The 18,547-nt window shown below is 41.9% G+C and overlaps 1 protein-coding gene across 1 annotated transcript in view; it reads left to right on the top strand.

The window, feature by feature from the left end:
* GART (phosphoribosylglycinamide formyltransferase, phosphoribosylglycinamide synthetase, phosphoribosylaminoimidazole synthetase) overlaps nt 1-18,547 on the top strand; it is a 360,923-nt gene that overhangs the window by 288,469 nt on the left and 53,907 nt on the right. The window contains exons 20-21 of the mRNA XM_053705959.1: nt 9,195-9,336; nt 9,440-9,555. Of these exons, the coding sequence (XP_053561934.1) occupies nt 9,195-9,336; nt 9,440-9,555 (258 nt within the window). The remainder of the gene's footprint in view (nt 1-9,194; nt 9,337-9,439; nt 9,556-18,547) is intronic.

Below are 18,547 nucleotides of genomic sequence, written 5' to 3' on the forward strand. Positions count from 1 at the left end.
ATGTAGTCCGTGCTCTAAAATTTTACTTACAGGCAACTAAGGAATTTCGACAAACGTCTTCTCTGTTTGTCGTTTACTCTGGGCAGAGGAGAGGTCAAAAAGCTTCTGCTACCTCTCTTTCTTTTTGGCTTCGTAGCATAATTCGTTTAGCTTATGAGACTGCTGGACAGCAGCCTCCTGAAAGAATTACAGCTCATTCTACTAGAGCTGTGGCTTCCACTTGGGCCTTCAAGAATGAGGCCTCTGTTGAGCAGATTTGCAAGGCTGCAACTTGGTCTTCGCTTCATACTTTTTCCAAATTTTCCAAATTTGACACTTTTGCTTCATCGGAGGCTATTTTTTGGGAGAAAGGTTCTTCAGGCAGTGGTTCCTTCTGTATAAAGAGCCTGCCTATCCCTCCCGTCATCCGTGTACTTTTGCTTTGGTATTGGTATCCCAGAAGTAATGATGACCCGTGGACTGATCACACTTAACAGAAGAAAACATAATTTATGCTTACCTGATAAATTCCTTTCTTCTGTAGTGTGATCAGTCCACGGCCCGCCCTGTTTTTAAGGCAGGTAAATATTTTTTAATTTATACTCCAGTCACCACTTCACCCTTGGCTTTTCCTTTCTCGTTGGTCCTTGGTCGAATGACTGGGAGTGACGTAGAGGGGAGGAGCTATATGCAGCTCTGCTGGGTGAATCCTCTTGCACTTCCTGTTGGGGAGGAGTAATATCCCAGAAGTAATGATGACCCGTGGACTGATCACACTACAGAAGAAAGGAATTTATCAGGTAAGCATAAATTATGTTTTTCATAAGTTATTTACACCCTAGTTTCTCAACCTGTCGTACGTGTACCCCTGGGGCATTGACAAGGGGGTAGTACTCCAGGGATTGGCCCTTATTATTTTTTCCCCAGATGTAGCTATTGTAAACATGACATATCAAAGAAAGCTGTGTCTCTCATTTCTATTCTCGAGCACTCCTAACAGGGCAGAGTGTGAGTATTCCCCTGCCTAGGTTAGACCACTGCTCAAGCACGGATTCCCTCAAATTGCTAAAACCTTAGATTCTGGCTCCTCAGTGACATATGAGGGCCGGAGATGAGCTTCACTGATATGAACAGAGAAAGTGTAATTCTGTGACCAAGTATCACAGAGACAAGTGGCAGATAAATGTCACACTGAAATAGCTAAAGTGCATCATACTAAAGTGTGCCGCAGTAAAGCGAGACAGATAAACGGTGTATGAAATGGTTATTAAAAATAGAAAGATAGTACTATAAATATCACTTTCCTCATCATGCAGAAATAGTTTATTTTCCTATTTTTTAATGTAAGAAGCACATTAACTGCATATAATGAATTATATCAATGGACTATATATCTGTGTTTTATGTGTTTATTGCTCTCTGTTGTAATATTGCCAAATATTTAAATTCTGGAAAACATAAAACCCATATCTGATTCCTATATATTTACTTTATTAACATATTGGTTACAAGCTTGTGAAATCAAGTGATGCACATTATTTCCATTTCTGCTCATGTAAAAGATTAATAATATTTGTGCTACAGTTGGGGTACATAGAAAATAAATATATACCTACAGGGGTACCTGCTACCAAAAGGTTGAGAAACACTGATTTACACCATTAGTAGTGCATGTGAGTCAGTTACCCTAAGATTTTGTTCCTGTTTTGGGTCATTAGACTGAGTGGCTACAAGGCCTTTCTATAAGACAGATGCTCTTTCTTCTGTTAAGTGTGATCAGTCCACGGGTCATCATTACTTCTGGGATATTACTCCTCCCCAACAGGAAGTGCAAGAGGATTCACCCAGCAGAGCTGCATATAGCTCCTCCCCTCTACGTCACTCCCAGTCATTCTCTTGCACCCAACAACTAGATAGGATGTGTGAGAGGACTATGGTGATTATACTTAGTTTTATATCTTCAATCAAGAGTTTGTTATTTTAAAATAGCACCGGAGTGTGTTATTACCTCTCTGGCAGAGTTTGAAGAAGAATCTACCAGAGTTTTACTATGATTTTAGCCGGAGTAGTTAAGATCATATTGCTGTTTCTCGGCCATCTGAGGAGAGGTAAACTTCAGATCAGGGGACAGCGGGCAGATGAATCTGCATAGAGGTATGTAGCAGCTTTTATTTTCTGACAATGGAATTGATGAGAAAATCCTGCCATACCGATATAATGTCATGTATGTATACTTTACACTTCAGTATTCTGGGGAATGGTACTTCACTGGAATTACTCTGTAAGAAGTACATAAAACTTTTTAATAACTAAGAAATTATGTTTAACGTTTTTGCTGGAATGTAAAATCGTTTTCATTGCTGAGGTACAGAGTGAAAAAATGTTTGGGCACTATTTTTCCACTTGGCAGTTGCTTGATCTTTTTTCTGACAGTTTCTGTTCTCTCTCACTGCTGTGTGTGAGGGGGAGGGGCTGTTTTTTGGCGCTTTTGCTACGCATCAGAAATTTCAGTCAGCAGCTCATTGTATTTCCTGCATGATCCGGTTCATCTCTACAGAACTCAGGGGTCTTCAAAACTTGTTTTGAGGGAGGTAATTTCTCTCAGCAGAGCTGTGAGATTATAGTTGACTGAGATAAAAAACGTTTATTCTGTAATTTTTTTTCTGCTTTCAGAATTAGTTGTCTTCTGCTAATGGGATCAAACCTTTGCTAAAGTTGTGTTGTTTACAAGGATTGAGGCTATAACTGTTTCAATTTATTAATTTTCAACTGTCATAAATTTTCTGTGCTTCTTAAAGGCACAGTACGTTTTTAATAATATTCTAATAGAATTGTATTCCAAGTTGCAAGTTTATTTGCTAGTGTGTTAAACATGTCTGATTCAGAGGAAGATACCTGTGTCATTTGTTGCAATGCCAAAGTGGAGCCCAATAGAAATTTATGTACTAACTGTATTGATGCTACTTTAAATAAAAGTCAATCTGTACAAATTGAACAAATTTCACCAAACAACGAGGGGAGAGTTATGCCGACTAACTCGCCTCACGTGTCAGTACCTGCATCTCCCGCTCGGGAGGTGCGCGATATGGTGGCGCCCAGTACAGCTGGGCGGCCATTACAGATAACTTTACAGGATATGGCCACTGTTATGACTGAAGTTTTGGCTAAATTACCAGAACTAAGAGGCAAGCGTGATCACTCTGGGGTGAGAACAGAGTGCGCTGATAATATTAGGGCCATGTCAGACACTGCGTCACAGGTGGCAGAACATGAGGACGGAGAACTTCATTCTGTGGGTGACGGCTCTGATCCAAACAGACTGGATTCAGATATTTCAAATTTTAAATTTAAGCTGAAAAACCTCCGTGTATTACTAGGGGAGGTGTTAGCGGCTCTGAATGATTGTAACACAGTTGCAATACCAGAGAAAATGTGTAGGTTGGATAAATATTTTGCGGTACCGGCGAGTACTGATGGTTTTCCTATACCTAAGAGACTTACTGAAATTGTTACTAAGGAGTGGGATAGACCCGGTGTGCCGTTCTCACCCCCTCCGATATTTAGAAAAATGTTTCCAATAGACGCCACCACACGGGACTTATGGCAAACGGTCCCTAAGGTGGAGGGAGCAGTTTCTACTTTAGCTAAGCGTACCACTATCCCGGTGGAGGATAGCTGTGCTTTTTCAGATCCAATGGATAAAAAATTAGAGGGTTACCTTAAGAAAATGTTTGTTCAACAAGGTTTTATATTGCAACCCCTTGCATGCATTGCGCCGGTCACGGCTGCAGCAGCATTCTGGATTGAGTCTCTGGAAGAGAACATTAGTTCAGCTACTCTGGACGACATTACGGACAGGCTTAGAGTCCTTAAACTAGCTAATTCATTCATTTCGGAGGCCGTCGTACATTTAACTAAACTTACGGCTAAGAATTCAGGATTCGCCATTCAGGCACGCAGGGCGCTGTGGCTAAAATCCTGGTCAGCTGATGTTACTTCTAAATCTAAATTACTTAACATACCTTTCAAAGGGCAGACCTTATTCGGGCCCGGGTTGAAAGAAATTATCGCTGACATTACAGGAGGTAAAGGCCACGCCCTGCCTCAAGACAGGGCCAAACCTAAGGCCAAACAGTCTAATTTTCGTTCCTTTCGGAATTTCAAAGCAGGAGCAGCATCAACTTCCTCTGCCCCAAAGCAAGAAGGATCTGTTGCTCGCTACAGACAAAACTGGAGACCTAACCAGTCTTGGAACAAGGGCAAGCAGGCCAGGAAACCTGCTGCTGCCCCTAAAACAGCATGAATTGAGGGCCCCCGATCCGGGATCGGATCTAGTGGGGGGCAGACTTTCTCTCTTCGCCCAGGCTTGGGCAAGAGATGTCCAGGATCCCTGGGCGCTAGAGATAATATCTCAGGGATACCTTCTGGACTTCAAATACTCTCCTCCAAGAGAGAGATTTCATCTGTCAAGGTTGTCAACAATCCAGACAAAGAAAGAGGTGTTTCTACGCTGCGTACAAGAGCTCTTGTTAATGGGAGTAATCCATCCAGTTCCACGGTCGGAACAGGGACAAGGGTTTTACTCAAATCTGTTTGTGGTTCCCAAAAAAGAGGGAACTTTCAGACCTATCCTGGACTTAAAGATCCTAAACAAATTCCTAAGAGTTCCATCGTTCAAGATGGAGACTATTCGGACAATTTTACCTATGATCCAAAAGGGTCAGTACATGACCACTGTAGATTTAAAAGATGCTTACCTTCACATACCGATTCACAAAGATCATTACCGGTACCTAAGGTTTGCCTTCCTAGACAGGCATTACCAGTTTGTGGCTCTTCCATTCGGATTGGCTACAGCTCCAAGAATCTTCACAAAGGTTCTGGGTGCTCTTCTGGCGGTACTAAGACCGTGGGGAATCTCGGTAGCTCCATACCTAGATGACATTCTGATACAAGATTCAAGCTTTCAAACTGCCAAGTTTCATACAGAGTTAGTACTGGCATTTCTAAGGTCACATGGATGGAAGGTGAACGAAAAGAAAAGTTCACTCGTTCCACTCACAAGAGTTCCCTTCCTGGGGACTCTTATAGATTCTGTAGAAATGAAGATTTACCTGACAGAGGACAGGCTAACAAGACTTCAAAGTGCTTGCCGCACCCTTCATTCCATTCAACACCCGTCAGTGGCTCAATGCATGGAGGTAATCGGCTTAATGGTAGCGGCAATGGACATAGTACCCTTTGCACGCTTACACCTCAGACCACTGCAACTGTGCATGCTAAGTCAGTGGAATGGGGATTACTCAGACTTGTCCCCTTCTCTGAATCTGGATCAAGAGACCAGAAATTCTCTTCTATGGTGGCTTTCTCGGCCACATCTGTCCAGGGGGATGCCATTCAGCAGACCAGACTGGACAATTGTAACAACAGACGCCAGCCTTCTAGGTTGGGGTGCCGTCTGGAATTTTCTGAAGGCTCAGGGACAATGGAGTCAGGAGGAGAGTCTCCTGCCAATAAACATTCTGGAATTGAGAGCAGTTCTCAATGCACTCCTGGCTTGGCCCCAGTGGACAACTCGGGGGTTCATCAGGTTTCAGTCGGACAACATCACGACTGTAGCTTACATCAACCATCAGGGAGGGACAAGAAGCTCCCTAGCAATGATGGAAGTATCAAAGATAATTCGCTGGGCAGAGTCTCACTCTTGCCACCTGTCAGCAATCCACATCCCGGGAGTGGAGAACTGGGAGGCGGATTTCTTAAGTCGTCAGACTTTTCATCCGGGGGAGTGGGAACTTCATCCGGAGGTCTTTGCCCAAATACTTCGACGTTGGGGCAAACCAGAGATAGATCTCATGGCGTCTCGACAGAACGCCAAGCTTCCTCGTTACGGGTCCAGATCCAGGGATCCAGGAGCAGTCCTGATAGATGCCCTGACAGCACCTTGGGATTTCAGGATGGCTTACGTGTTTCCACCCTTCCCGATGCTTCCTCGATTGATTGCCAGAATCAAACAGGAGAGAGCATCAGTGATTCTAATAGCACCTGCATGGCCACGCAGGACTTGGTATGCAGACCTAGTGGACATGTCATCCTGTCCACCTTGGTCTCTACCTCTGAAACAGGACCTTCTGATACAGGGTCCTTTCAAACATCAAAATCTAACTTCTCTGAAGCTGACTGCTTGGAAATTGAACGCTTGATTTTATCAAGACGTGGGTTTTCTGAGTCAGTTATTGATACCTTAATACAGGCTAGGAAGCCTGTTACCAGAAGGATTTACCATAAGATATGGCGTAAATACCTATATTGGTGTGAATCCAAAGGTTACTCTTGGAGTAAGGTTAGGATTCGTAGGATATTGTCTTTTCTACAAGAAGGTTTAGAAAAGGGTTTATCTGCTAGTTCATTAAAGGGACAGATCTCAGCTCTGTCCATTCTGTTACACAAACGTCTGTCAGAAGCTCCTGACGTCCAGGCTTTTTGTCAGGCTTTGGCCAGGATTAAGCCTGTGTTTAAAACTGTTGCTCCACCATGGAGTTTAAACCTTGTTCTTAATGTTTTGCAGGGCGTTCCGTTTGAACCCCTTCATTCCATTGATATAAAGTTGTTATCTTGGAAAGTTCTATTTTTAATGGCTATTTCCTCGGCTCGAAGAGTCTCTGAATTATCAGCCTTACATTGTGATTCTCTTTATTTGATTTTTCATTCGGATAAGGTAGTTCTGCGTACTAAACCTGGGTTCTTACCTAAGGTAGTCACTAACAGGAATATCAATCAAGAGATTGTTGTTCCTTCTTTGTGTCCAAATCCTCCATCGAAGAAGGAACGTCTACTGCACAACCTGGACGTAGTCCGTGCTCTAAAATTTTACTTACAGGCAACTAAGGAATTTCGACAAACGTCTTCTCTGTTTGTCGTTTACTCTGGTCAGAGGAGAGGTCAAAAGGCTTCTGCTACCTCTCTTTCTTTTTGGCTTCGTAGCATAATTCATTTAGCTTATGAGACTGCTGGACAGCAGCCTCCTGAAAGAATTACAGCTCATTCTACTAGAGCTGTGGCTTCCACTTGGGCCTTCAAGAATGAGGCCTCTGTTGAGCAGATTTGCAAGGCTGCAACTTGGTCTTCGCTTCATACTTTTTCCAAATTTTACAAATTTGACACTTTTGCTTCCTCGGAGGCTATTTTTGGGAGAAAGGTTCTTCAGGCAGTGGTTCCTTCTGTATAAAGAGCCTGCCTATCCCTCCCGTCATCCGTGTACTTTTGCTTTGGTATTGGTATCCCAGAAGTTATGATGACCCATGGACTGATCACACTTAACAGAAGAAAACATAATTTATGCTTACCTGATAAATTCCTTTCTTCTGTAGTGTGATCAGTCCACGGCCCGCCCTGTTTTTAAGGCAGGTAAATATTTTTTAAGTTATACTCCAGTCACCACTACACCCTTGGCTTCTCCTTTCTCGTTGGTCCTTGGTCGAATGACTGGGAGTGACGTAGAGGGGAGGAGCTATATGCAGCTCTGCTGGGTGAATCCTCTTGCACTTCCTGTTGGGGAGGAGTAATATCCCAGAAGTAATGATGACCCGTGGACTGATCACACTACAGAAGAAAGGAATTTATCAGGTAAGCATAAATTATGTTTTTTTACTCTAGGGTTCTAGAAGTGGCCTCCATGCCTCCAAATCCTCTTTCCACTAACCTTGGTCCTGCCATTGCCTGGCATACCAGAATGTTGCAAAGAAATCCCCAGTTGTATAAGGTGTCCGTATGCTCCTCTCTGCTGAGGTAGCCTTTAAGAGAAAAGTTTTTGCAATGTGATATTGAATGGTCCTTTTTGTTACTAGACCAATATAGCCTACTGTGTGATGATGACCCACAATGCTTCACTCCTAACCTAGTTGTTAGAGACTTCCCAGACACAAAGATATCTGTAAATACTTATATATATTTCTTTCTTGAATGGCAAATAACAGGTTAAAGTAAATAACATTCAAATACAGCAGGCGGTGAGAGAGATTGTAAAGTGATGTCTGATAGAAAGTGCTACTGCACAGGCTTTTATACCTGCGTATCACATATACACCAATTACTACAGAGTTCTAGAATATTCTCCTACGTTCTCCAATGACAATAAGTTGATTATATTAAATAAAGTAGGTGTGTTTAACAAAACATTCATTTTGTGACATACAGCATTAAAGCAGTGATGTTGTAGTCAGAGCTAAACACAGCCTGGTACTTAAACACATTCCAAAAGGGGAATTGTGTGTAAGTGAAGCTGTGATTCTAGAAATGACTAGAATACCTACATATTGTGTATATACATTATATTCTGTATCACTAGTGCAAATTAATCTTCTGCATCCTGGAATTCTTGTAATTAATGTCAAATCACCTTATTCACTTACTTTACCGCGTCTTTTTTCACTCTCCTTACTTCACTTTGCTAAAGTTTGAGGGAACGGAAATGGGCAGAGAGGTTTGAAGTTTCTGCTTTTTTCCATATGGTTGAAACTCACATTTTTTATTTCATGAATTAGAAAGGGCAGGTGATTTAAAACAACTTTCCAATTTACTTTTGTCGTCTAATTTGTTTTGTTCTCTTGGTATTTGTTGAAAATGATACCTTGATAGGCATATGAGCTGCTGATTGGTAGCGACACATGTATTCCTCATTCTATTGGCTCTCCCATTGTGTTCAACTAGCTCCCAGTAGTGCATTACACCTTCAGCAAATGACACCAAGATAATGAAGCAAATAAGATAATAGAAGTAAATTTAAAAGTGGTTTAAATATGTATTCTCTATCTGAATCATGAAAGTATTCAATTACTTCCCCAATTGCACCTGATTTAAAGGACCATTATACTGGTCAGCCAAAGTAGGGAAATACTTTTATATTGTACTGGATTTCTATACTGAATAACTAAGGTGAAAACACCTTATAGATTAATAAAGGGAACTGGAAAGAGAGAGAACCTGTTCTAGTCTTAATCTAAAGGGTTGTGTATGACGTAATTTATGATCTATTGGAAATTTCTTAGAAAATAAAGTGAATTCAAATTTCCATTTAGTGGCAGAAGTTTATAAAGAAGATCTTTATAGCAAATCAAAATGGAAGATACTATAATGCTTTAGGCAAATAAATCGCATTTAAATCCACTGTATAAATAATAAAATCATATAACGTTTGAAGAAACCTTTCTTTTCAGGTTATTGACCACAAACTGTACAAGAGTCGCGTGGAGTTTGACAATGCAGTGGACGAAGTTCTACAGAAGTTCTCTATTCAGTTAGTTTGTCTTGCTGGATTCATGAGAATTTTATCAGCACCGTTTGTCAAGAAATGGGAGGGTAAGTGTGATATTTTCCCTTTTCTCAGATAAAAAACAAACAACCACACGACCTTTAATAAAAAACTTGTATCTACAAATGTGTATTCTATATTCTGCTGTAGGGAAGGTCCTTAATGTACATCCTTCTTTACTGCCATCGTTTAAAGGAGCCAATGCACATAAGTTGGTGCTGGAAGCTGGAGTAAGGCTCACGGGCTGCACAGTGCACTTTGTATCTGTAAGTATTGGTTTGTCACTGCCCTTTCCTGTGTTTGTGTGTATGCTGCTTTTAATAATTATGCTAAACAGTAAGGACGACGATGACTTTAGTACAGGATTGTATCTTACATAGATCAAAGCTGCCCTAGGGTATTAATACCAGCCAATGAGAGGAGTATTTACAGCATGCGATATATACAGTTAATGTTGGTTACATGTATATGGTATACCGTTAAAGGGAAATGTTATTCATCAGTATTTTAAAGGGTATTGGTTGTGTACTTCCTACTAATGTTATTGACCACATTTCCTGCTAATAGACATTTCCTTCTAATGTTCATTGGCTAATAGACATTTCTTTCTAATGTTCATTGGACGGTAAACACAAACTGCTAATGGTTATTGGCTGATAGCTATTTCCTACTTATTCCAATTGGTTTATAGGCACTTCCAGCTAATGTTCATTGGCTGAGCCTGATAGGCATTTCTTTCTAATGTTAAACTGTCACTTTTTTAGGTGGACGATAGAACATTTTTTGAATACATAATAATTATTCACATGAATTACCTAGTAAGATGAAATGAAAAAAAAACAATAATAATATTACTGGTAGATTTAAAGTAATTAGAGATATGTTGGTTTTGAATTATTTACATTCTGCATAGTCTTTCAAAGGTGTTTTTTTTTTTTTATATATAGCTTCCCAGTAGTTAGAGACATGAAACCCCAAATTTTCCTTTCATGATTCAGATAAAGAATACAATTTTAAACAATTTTCCAATATACTTCTATTATCTAATTTTCTTAGTTCTTTTTATATCCTTTGCTGAAAAGCTCAGGAGCTGGAACCAGCTGCTTTATTGGTGGTTGCACACACATGCCTTTTCTTTTACAAAGATATGACGAGTCCACGGATTTCATCCTTACTTGTGGGATATTAACCTCCTGCTAACAGGAAGTGGCAAAGAGCACCACAGCAGAGCTGTATATATAGCCCCTCCTTTCTCCTCCACCCTCAGTCATTCTCTTTGCCTGTGTTATACTAGGAAGACATGGTAAAGTGAGGTGTTACTTTTGTTTCTTCAATCAAGAAGTTTTTTATTTTAAATGGTACCGGTGCGTACTATTTTCCTCAGGGGGATATGGAAGAAGATTTCTGCCCTGAGGTTTGATGATCTTAGCATTTGTAACTAAGATCCACGCTGGTTCCCACAAGACTTCTGAAGGTAACCATGAGACATCTTCAGTGTGGAGACCGGTTTCATGCTACAAGCAGCATTAAGGTATGTGCAGCCTTTTTTTCTGAGGAGACTTGGTGTATCAGAACTGGCTGGCATTATTTCCCTGTATGCGAATGGGGTAAGCAGTAAACCTATTTTAATAAGAGGGATGTTACTGGAGTCCCTATTTTATATTTATCATTAGTTGATATTTGGGCATTATGTGACATGGGAGACAATATAAAAAAACTATGTTTTTTATTTTTGGCACTTAAAACTTATTGGTTTTATGCTTGAGGGTTATATTGTGTGTGTATTTTTACTTTAGTACAAAACTGCATTTCCATGCGGTGTTGTTTGGGCCTACTCCGACTTTTGACCTTAAGGGGCGGGGCCTATTTTGGCGCAATTTCTTCAGGCTTAGCAGCAGCAAACAGTAACTCGGTGGCTCCTGGACTGTGTAGCTGGTCTGAAGGGTTGGAAACTTGATTCGAAGTACCCTGGGGGCAGGTAGGCGCCACAGCTCTGCAGGTGCATAGTGTATTTTTATCTATCTTTTGACTACATGTTGATATAAGTACTTCTAAAGACTTTTTTCTGCCCTTGCTTCTGGGTGCAGTAATTTTTGGATTAACCAACGATATTAAGTTAAAATTGGGAATAATTTAACGTTTTTTGTGCATTTTGGAAAAATTGTTCACTTTTTCTTTTCTTAAAGGAACAGTACACATTTTTTCTAATGTTTATTTTATGCTATAAATAAGTGTTTAAACGACTTGTGGTATTACTAGTCTGTTCAACATGTCTGACATTGAGGTTTCTCATTGTTCTATGTGTTTAGAAGCTATTGTGCAACCAACCCCCTCTAACATTGTGTAACTTTTGTACTGAAAGGGCTTTACAATGTAAAAAGCATATTTTAAATAAAGTAAGAGTGCCTAGGGATGATTCTCAGTCTGAAGAGAATCAGGATATGCCATCCAATTCTCCCCAAGTGTCACAACCTTTTATGCCCACGCAAGCGACGCCTAGTACTTCTAGTGCATCTAATTCCTTTACTCTGCAGGAGATGGCTGCAGTTATGTCAACTACCCTTACAGAGGTATTGTCTAAATTACCAGTGTTGCAGGGTAAACGCAGTAGGTCAAGTATTAATGTAAATACTGAATCCTCTGATGCTTTATTAGCTATTTCTGATGTTCCCTCACAGTGCTCTGAGTTGGGGATCAGGGAATTACTGTCTGAGGGTAAAATTTCTGATTCAGGGAATGTTTTGCCTCAGACAGATTTGGATGCTATGTCATTTAAATTTAAGCTTGAATACCTCCGCCTGTTGCTTAGGGAGGTTTTAGCGACTCTGGATGATTGGGATCCTATTGTGATTCCTCCAGAGAAATTGTGTAAAATTGATAAATATTTGGAAGTTCCTACTTGCACTGATGTTTTTCCGGTTCCTAAGAGAATTTCGGAAATTATTAGTAAGGAATGGGATAGACCAGGTATACCGTTTTCTCCCTCTCCTAATTTTAAGAAAATGTTTTCTATATCAGATACTATTCGGGACTCATGGCAAACGGTCCCTAAGGTAGAGGGAGCTATATCTTCCCTAGCTAAGCGTACTACTATACCCACTGAGGATAGTTGTGCTTTCAAGGATCCTATGGATAAGAAATTAGAGGGTCTACTAAAGAAATTATTTGTTAATCAGGGATTTATTTTACAACCTACAGCTTGCATTGTTCCAGTAACTACTGCAGCAGCTTTTTTTTTTTTCTTAAAGAGTCTCTTAAGGTTGAGACTCCATTAGATGACATTCTAGATAGAATTAAGGCTCTTAAGCTAGCTAATTCTTTTATTACTGATGCCGCTTTTCAAATTGCTAAATTAGCGGCAAAAAATGCAGGATTTGCTATTTTAGCACGTAGAGCATTGTGGCTCAAATCTTGGTGATGTGTCATCAAAACATAAGCGTTTAGCTATTCCCTTTAAAGGTAAGACCCTTTTTGGGCCAGAATTGAAGGAGATCATTTCTGATATTACAGAAGGTAAGAGCCATGCCCTACCTCAGGATGGTAAACAGAATAATTTCCGTGTATCCAGTCCACGGGTTCATCCTTTACTTGTGGGATATTCTCCTTCCTAACAGAAAGTGGCAAAGAGAGCATGCAGCAGAGCTGTCCATATAGCTCCCCCTCTAGCTCCACCCCCCCAGTCATTCTATTTGCCGGCTCTAAGCAATCGGAAGGGTAAAGTGAATGTGGTGTTAGATTTGTAGTTTTTGTTCTACAAGCAAAAGTTTATTTTAAATGGTACCGGTGTGTACTATTTACTCTCCAGCAGAAAAGAGATGAAGATTTCTGCAGAGAGGAAGATGATTTTAGCATGTTGTAACTAAAATCCACTGCTGTTCCCACACAGGACTGAAGAGTACAAGAAAACTTCAGTTGGGGGAACGGTTTGCAGGTTAGGCTGACACTTTTTTATGGCAAACAGTTTTTACTTATAAATATCGTTTTTTGAGACACTTTGAAGGTCCCTTTGGGTTTCTTTCAGGGGTTGTTACCCACATGGCTAATATTATAGCTCTTAGGAGTGTTTCTTTAGGCCTCACAGCACCGGAGTAAGGTGGGAGGGGCCTAATTTCGCGCCTCAGATGCGCAGTTAGATTGACTAGATCTTCAGGCTGTGTTCACATGGAGGCTCCTGCTACAGTTTGAGGACCCATAAGAAGCTTTTTCCCCATAAATCTGACTCCTAAGGGAAGGTAGGGCCACAGCAGAGCTGTGGCAAGGTGCTAAATTTGTTTTAACCGGTCTGTTAGCTTACTATTGATCCGGTTTGGGCATTAAGGGGTTAATCGATTTTTTTTGCTAGTTGTGCAATCTTACCAATGCTTTAGGTACATACTGTGAACATTTCAGAAAGTTTGGTGCATTTTTCACTGTTTTGGAAAATTGTGTGCCTTTTTTATTTCTTAAAGGCACAGTAAAGTTTTTTTGCAAAGTGTGTTTTTGCTTGATTAATGTGATTTCTAAGCCTGTTTGTCTTACTACTAGTCTGTTAAACATGTCTGACACCAAGGAAAATCCTTGTTCAATGTGTTTAGAAGCCATGGTGGAACCCCCTCTCAAAATGTGTTCCACTTGTACTGATATGTCTATACACTTTAAAGACCATATTGTTGCACTTAAAAATGTAGCCCAAGATGATTCTCAGACAGAAGATAATGAGGTTAGCCTGTTGTGTCACAACCAGTTACGCCCGCTCAAGCGACGCCTAGCACCTCTAGCGCGTCTAACTCTTTTACCTTACAAGATTTGGCGGCAGTTATGGATAATACCCTCTCAGTATTTTTATCTAAGCTGCCCGTGTTACCTGCAAAGCGTGATAGCTCTGTTTTAAGAACAGATTATGAGCATTCTGACGCTTTAGTAGCCGTATCCGATATACACTCACAACGCTCTGAAATGGTGGCGAGGGATGTGCGGTCTGAGGGAGAAGTTTCCGATTCGGGAAAGGTTGCTCCTCAGACATACTCAGATACGTTGGCTTTTAAATTTAAACTAGAACACCTCCGCTTATTACTCAGGGAGGTATTAGTTACTCTGGATGACTGTAACCCTTTGGTGGTTCCAGAGAAATTGTGTAAAATGGACAAGTACCTTGAAGTTCCTGTTTACACTGATGTGTTCCCGGTCCCTAAGAGGATTGCGGATATAGTTACTAGGGAGTGGGATAGACCAGGTATTCCGTTTGTTCCCCCTCCTGTTTTTAAGAAAATGTTCCCCATATCTGACACAACGCGGGACTCGTGGCAGACGGTCCCTAAGGTGGAGGGAGCTGTTTCTTCACTTGCTAAACGCACAACCATACCAATTGAGGACAGTTGTGCTTTTAAAGACCCTATGGATAAAAAATTAGAGGGTTTACTTAAGAAAATTTTTGTTCATCAAGGTTTTCTTCTCCAACCTATAGCGTGCATTGTTCCTGTAACTACTGCAGCTGCTTTCTGGTTCGAGGGGCTGGAAGATGCGCTCCAGATGGAGACCTCATATGAGGACATTATGGACAGAATTAAAGCTCTTAAGCTGGCTAATTCTTTTATCACAGATGCCGCTTTCCAACTAGCTAAGTTAGCGGCAAAGAATTCAGGTTTCGCCATTCTGGCGTGCAGGGCGCTATGGCTCAAGTCCTGGTCGGCCAATGTGTCGTCAAAATCCAAACTACTGAACATCCCTTTCAAAGGAAAGACCCTTTTCGGGCCTGAATTGAAAGAGATTATCTCAGAAATCACTGGGGGAAAAGGCCATGCTCTCCCTCAGGACAAGTCCTTTAAGACAAAGAACAAACAAAATAATTTTCGTTCTTTTCGAAATTTCAGGAGCGGTCTCGCTTCATCCTCCCCTGCTGCAAAGCAAGAGGGTAACACTTCACAACCCAGGGCAGCCTGGAAACCTTACCAGGGCTGGAACAAGGGTAAACAGGCCAAGAAGCCTGCAGCTGCCTCCAAGACAGCATGAAGGGGTAGCCCCCGATCCGGGACCGGATCTAGTGGGGGGCAGACTCTCTCTCTTCGCTCAGGCCTGGGCAAGAGACGTACATGATCCTTGGCTTAGAGATTGTATCCCAGGGATAACTTCTAGAATTCAAGGAATCACCTCCAAGTGGAAGGTTCCACATTTCTCGTCTGTCTACAGACCAGACAAAGAAAGAGGCGTTCTTACGCTGCGTAGAAGACCTACATACAATGGGAGTGATCTACCCAGTTCCAATTATGGAACAAGGGCTGGGTTTTTACTCAAACCTGTTTGTGGTTCCTAAAAAAGAAGGAACTTTCAGACCAATCCTGGATCTCAAAATTCTAAACAAGTTCCTCAGAGTCCCATCATTCAAGATGGAGACCATTCGGACAATCTTACCAATGATCCAGGCGGGTCAATATATCACTACCGTGGATCTAAAGGATGCGTATCTGCACATTCCTATCCACAAAGATCATCACCAGTTTCTCAGGTTCGCCTTTCTGGACAAGCATTATCAGTTCGTGGCTCTTCCTTTCGGGTTGGCCACTGCTCCCAGAATTTTCACAAAGGTGCTAGGGTCCCTTCTGGCAGTTCTAAGACCGCGGGGCATAGCAGTGGCGCCTTACCTAGACGATATCTTAATTCAGGCGTCGACTTTCCAAAGAGCCAAGTCTCACACGGAAATTGTATTGGCCTTTCTGAGGTCTCACGGGTGGAAGGTGAACATCAAAAAGAGTTCTCTCTCCCCCCTCACAAGAGTTCCATTCCTAGGAACCCTAATAGACTCGGTAGAAATGAAAATATTTCTGACGGAGGTCAGAAAGTTAAAACTCTTAACTATTTGCCGAGCTCTTCATTCCATTCCTTGGCCGTCTGTAGCTCAGTGCATGGAGACAATCAGACTAATGGTAGCAGCAATGGACATAGTCCCTTTTGCACGGCTACACCTCAGAACACTGCAATTATGCATGCTCAAACAGTGGAATGGGGATTATGCAGATTTGTCTCCTCAAATACAGTTGGACCAGGGGACCAGAGATTCTCTTCTCTGGTGGTTGTCTCAGGATCACCTGTCTCAGGGAATGTGTTTCCGCAGACCAGAGTGGATCATCGTAACGACCGACGCCAGTCTGTTGGGCTGGGGTGCTGTCTGGGACTCCCTGAAAGCTCAGGGCTTATGGTCTCGGGAAGAAGCTCTTCTCCCGATAAACATTCTGGAACTGAGGGCGATATTCAACGCTCTTCAGGCATGGCCTCAGCTAGCTGCGGCCAAATTCATCAGATTTCAGTCGGACAACATCACGACTGTAGCTTACATCAACCATCAAGGGGGAACAAGGAGTCCCCTAGCAATGATGGAAGTAACCAAAATAATCAGGTGGGCGGAGGATCACTCTTGCCACCTCTCAGCAATTCACATCCCAGGAGTAGACAACTGGGAAGGGGATTTTCTAAGTCGTCAGACTTTTCATCCGGGGGAGTGGGAACTCCACCCGGAGGTATTTGCCCAGCTGACTCAGCTATGGGGCACTCCAGAATTGGATCTGATGGCGTCCCGTCAGAATGCCAAACTTCTTCTTTACGGGTCCAGGTCCCGGGATCCCCAGGCGGTGTTGATAGATGCTCTAGCAGCGCCTTGGTCCTTCAATCTGGCCTATGTGTTTCCACCGTTTCCTCTCCTTCCTCGTCTGGTTGCCAGAATCAAGCAGGAGAGGGCGTCGGTGATTCTAATAGCACCTGCGTGGCCACGCAGGACTTGGTATGCAGACCTAGTGGACATGTCATCCGTTCCACCATGGCCTCTGCCAATGAGGCAGGACCTTCTAATTCAAGGTCCTTTCAAACATCCAAATCTAATTTCTCTGCGTCTGACTGCTTAGAGATTGAACGCCTAATTCTATCTAAGCGTGGTTTCTCTGAGTCGGTTATCGATACCCTGATTCAGGCTAGAAAGCCTGTCACCAGGAAAATCTACCATAAGATTTGGCGAAAATATCTTTGTTGGTGCGAATCCAAGGGTTACTCATGGAGTAAGATTAGGATTCCCAGGATATTGTCCTTTCTCCAAGAAGGATTGGAGAAAGGATTATCAGCTAGTTCTTTAAAAGGACAGATATCTGCTTTGTCTATTCTTTTACACAAATGTCTGGCAGAGGTACCAGATGTTCAAGCGTTTAGTCAGGCTTTAGTCAGAATCAAGCCTGTTTATAGACCTGTGGCTCCGCCATGGTGTCTGAATTTAGTTCTTTCAGTTCTGCAAGGGGTTCCGTTTGAACCTTTACATTCCATAGATATTAAACTTTTATCCTGGAAAGTTTTGTTTTTGGTAGCTATCTCTTCTGCTTGAAGAGTTTCAGAGTTATCTGCCTTAGTGTGACTCACCTTACTTGGTGTTCCACGCAGATAAGGTAGTTTTGCGTACCAAACCCGGTTTTCTTCCTAAGGTTGTGTCTAATAAGAATATTAACCAGGAAATTGTTGTTCCTTCTCTGTGTCCTAATCCTTCGTCGAAGAAGGAACGTCTGTTACACAATCTTGATGTGGTTTGTGCTTTAAAGTTCTATTTACAAGCATCTAAGGATTTCAGACAAACACCTTCATTGTTTGTTATCTATTCTGGTAAGAGGAGAGGTCAGAAGGCGACCGCTACCTCTTTTTCCTTTTGGCTGAAAAGCATCATCCGTTTGGCCTATGAGACTGCTGGCCAGCAGCTTCCTGAAACAATTACTGCTCATTCTACCAGAGCAGTGGCTTCCACATGGGCTTTTAAAAATGAGGCTTCTGTTGAACAGATTTGTAAGGCAGCGACTTGGTCTTCGCTGCATACTTTTTTAAATTTTACAAATTCGATACTTTTGCTTCTTCGGAGGCTATTTTTGGGAGAAAGGTTTTACAAGTAGTGGTGCCTTCCGTTTAAGGTACCTGTCTTGTTCCCTCCCTTCATCCGTGTCCTAAAGCTTTGGTATTGGTATCCCACAAGTAAAGATGAACCCGTGGACTGGATACACCTTACAAGAGAAAACAGAATTTATGCTTACCTGATTAATTACTTTCTCTTGTGGTGTATCCAGTCCACGGCCCGCCCTGGCTATTAAGTCAGGTAGATTTTTTTGTTTAAACTACAGTCACCACTGCACCCTATGGTTTCTCCTTTTTCATCCTAACCTTCGGTCGAATGACTGAGGGGTGGAGCTAGAGGGGAAGCTATATGGACAGCTCTGCTGTGTGCTCTCTTTGCCACTTCCTGTTAGGAAGGAGAATATTCCA

Source organism: Bombina bombina, chromosome 3, assembly GCF_027579735.1.
Source record: "Bombina bombina isolate aBomBom1 chromosome 3, aBomBom1.pri, whole genome shotgun sequence".
Lineage (NCBI taxonomy): Eukaryota > Metazoa > Chordata > Amphibia > Anura > Bombinatoridae > Bombina > Bombina bombina.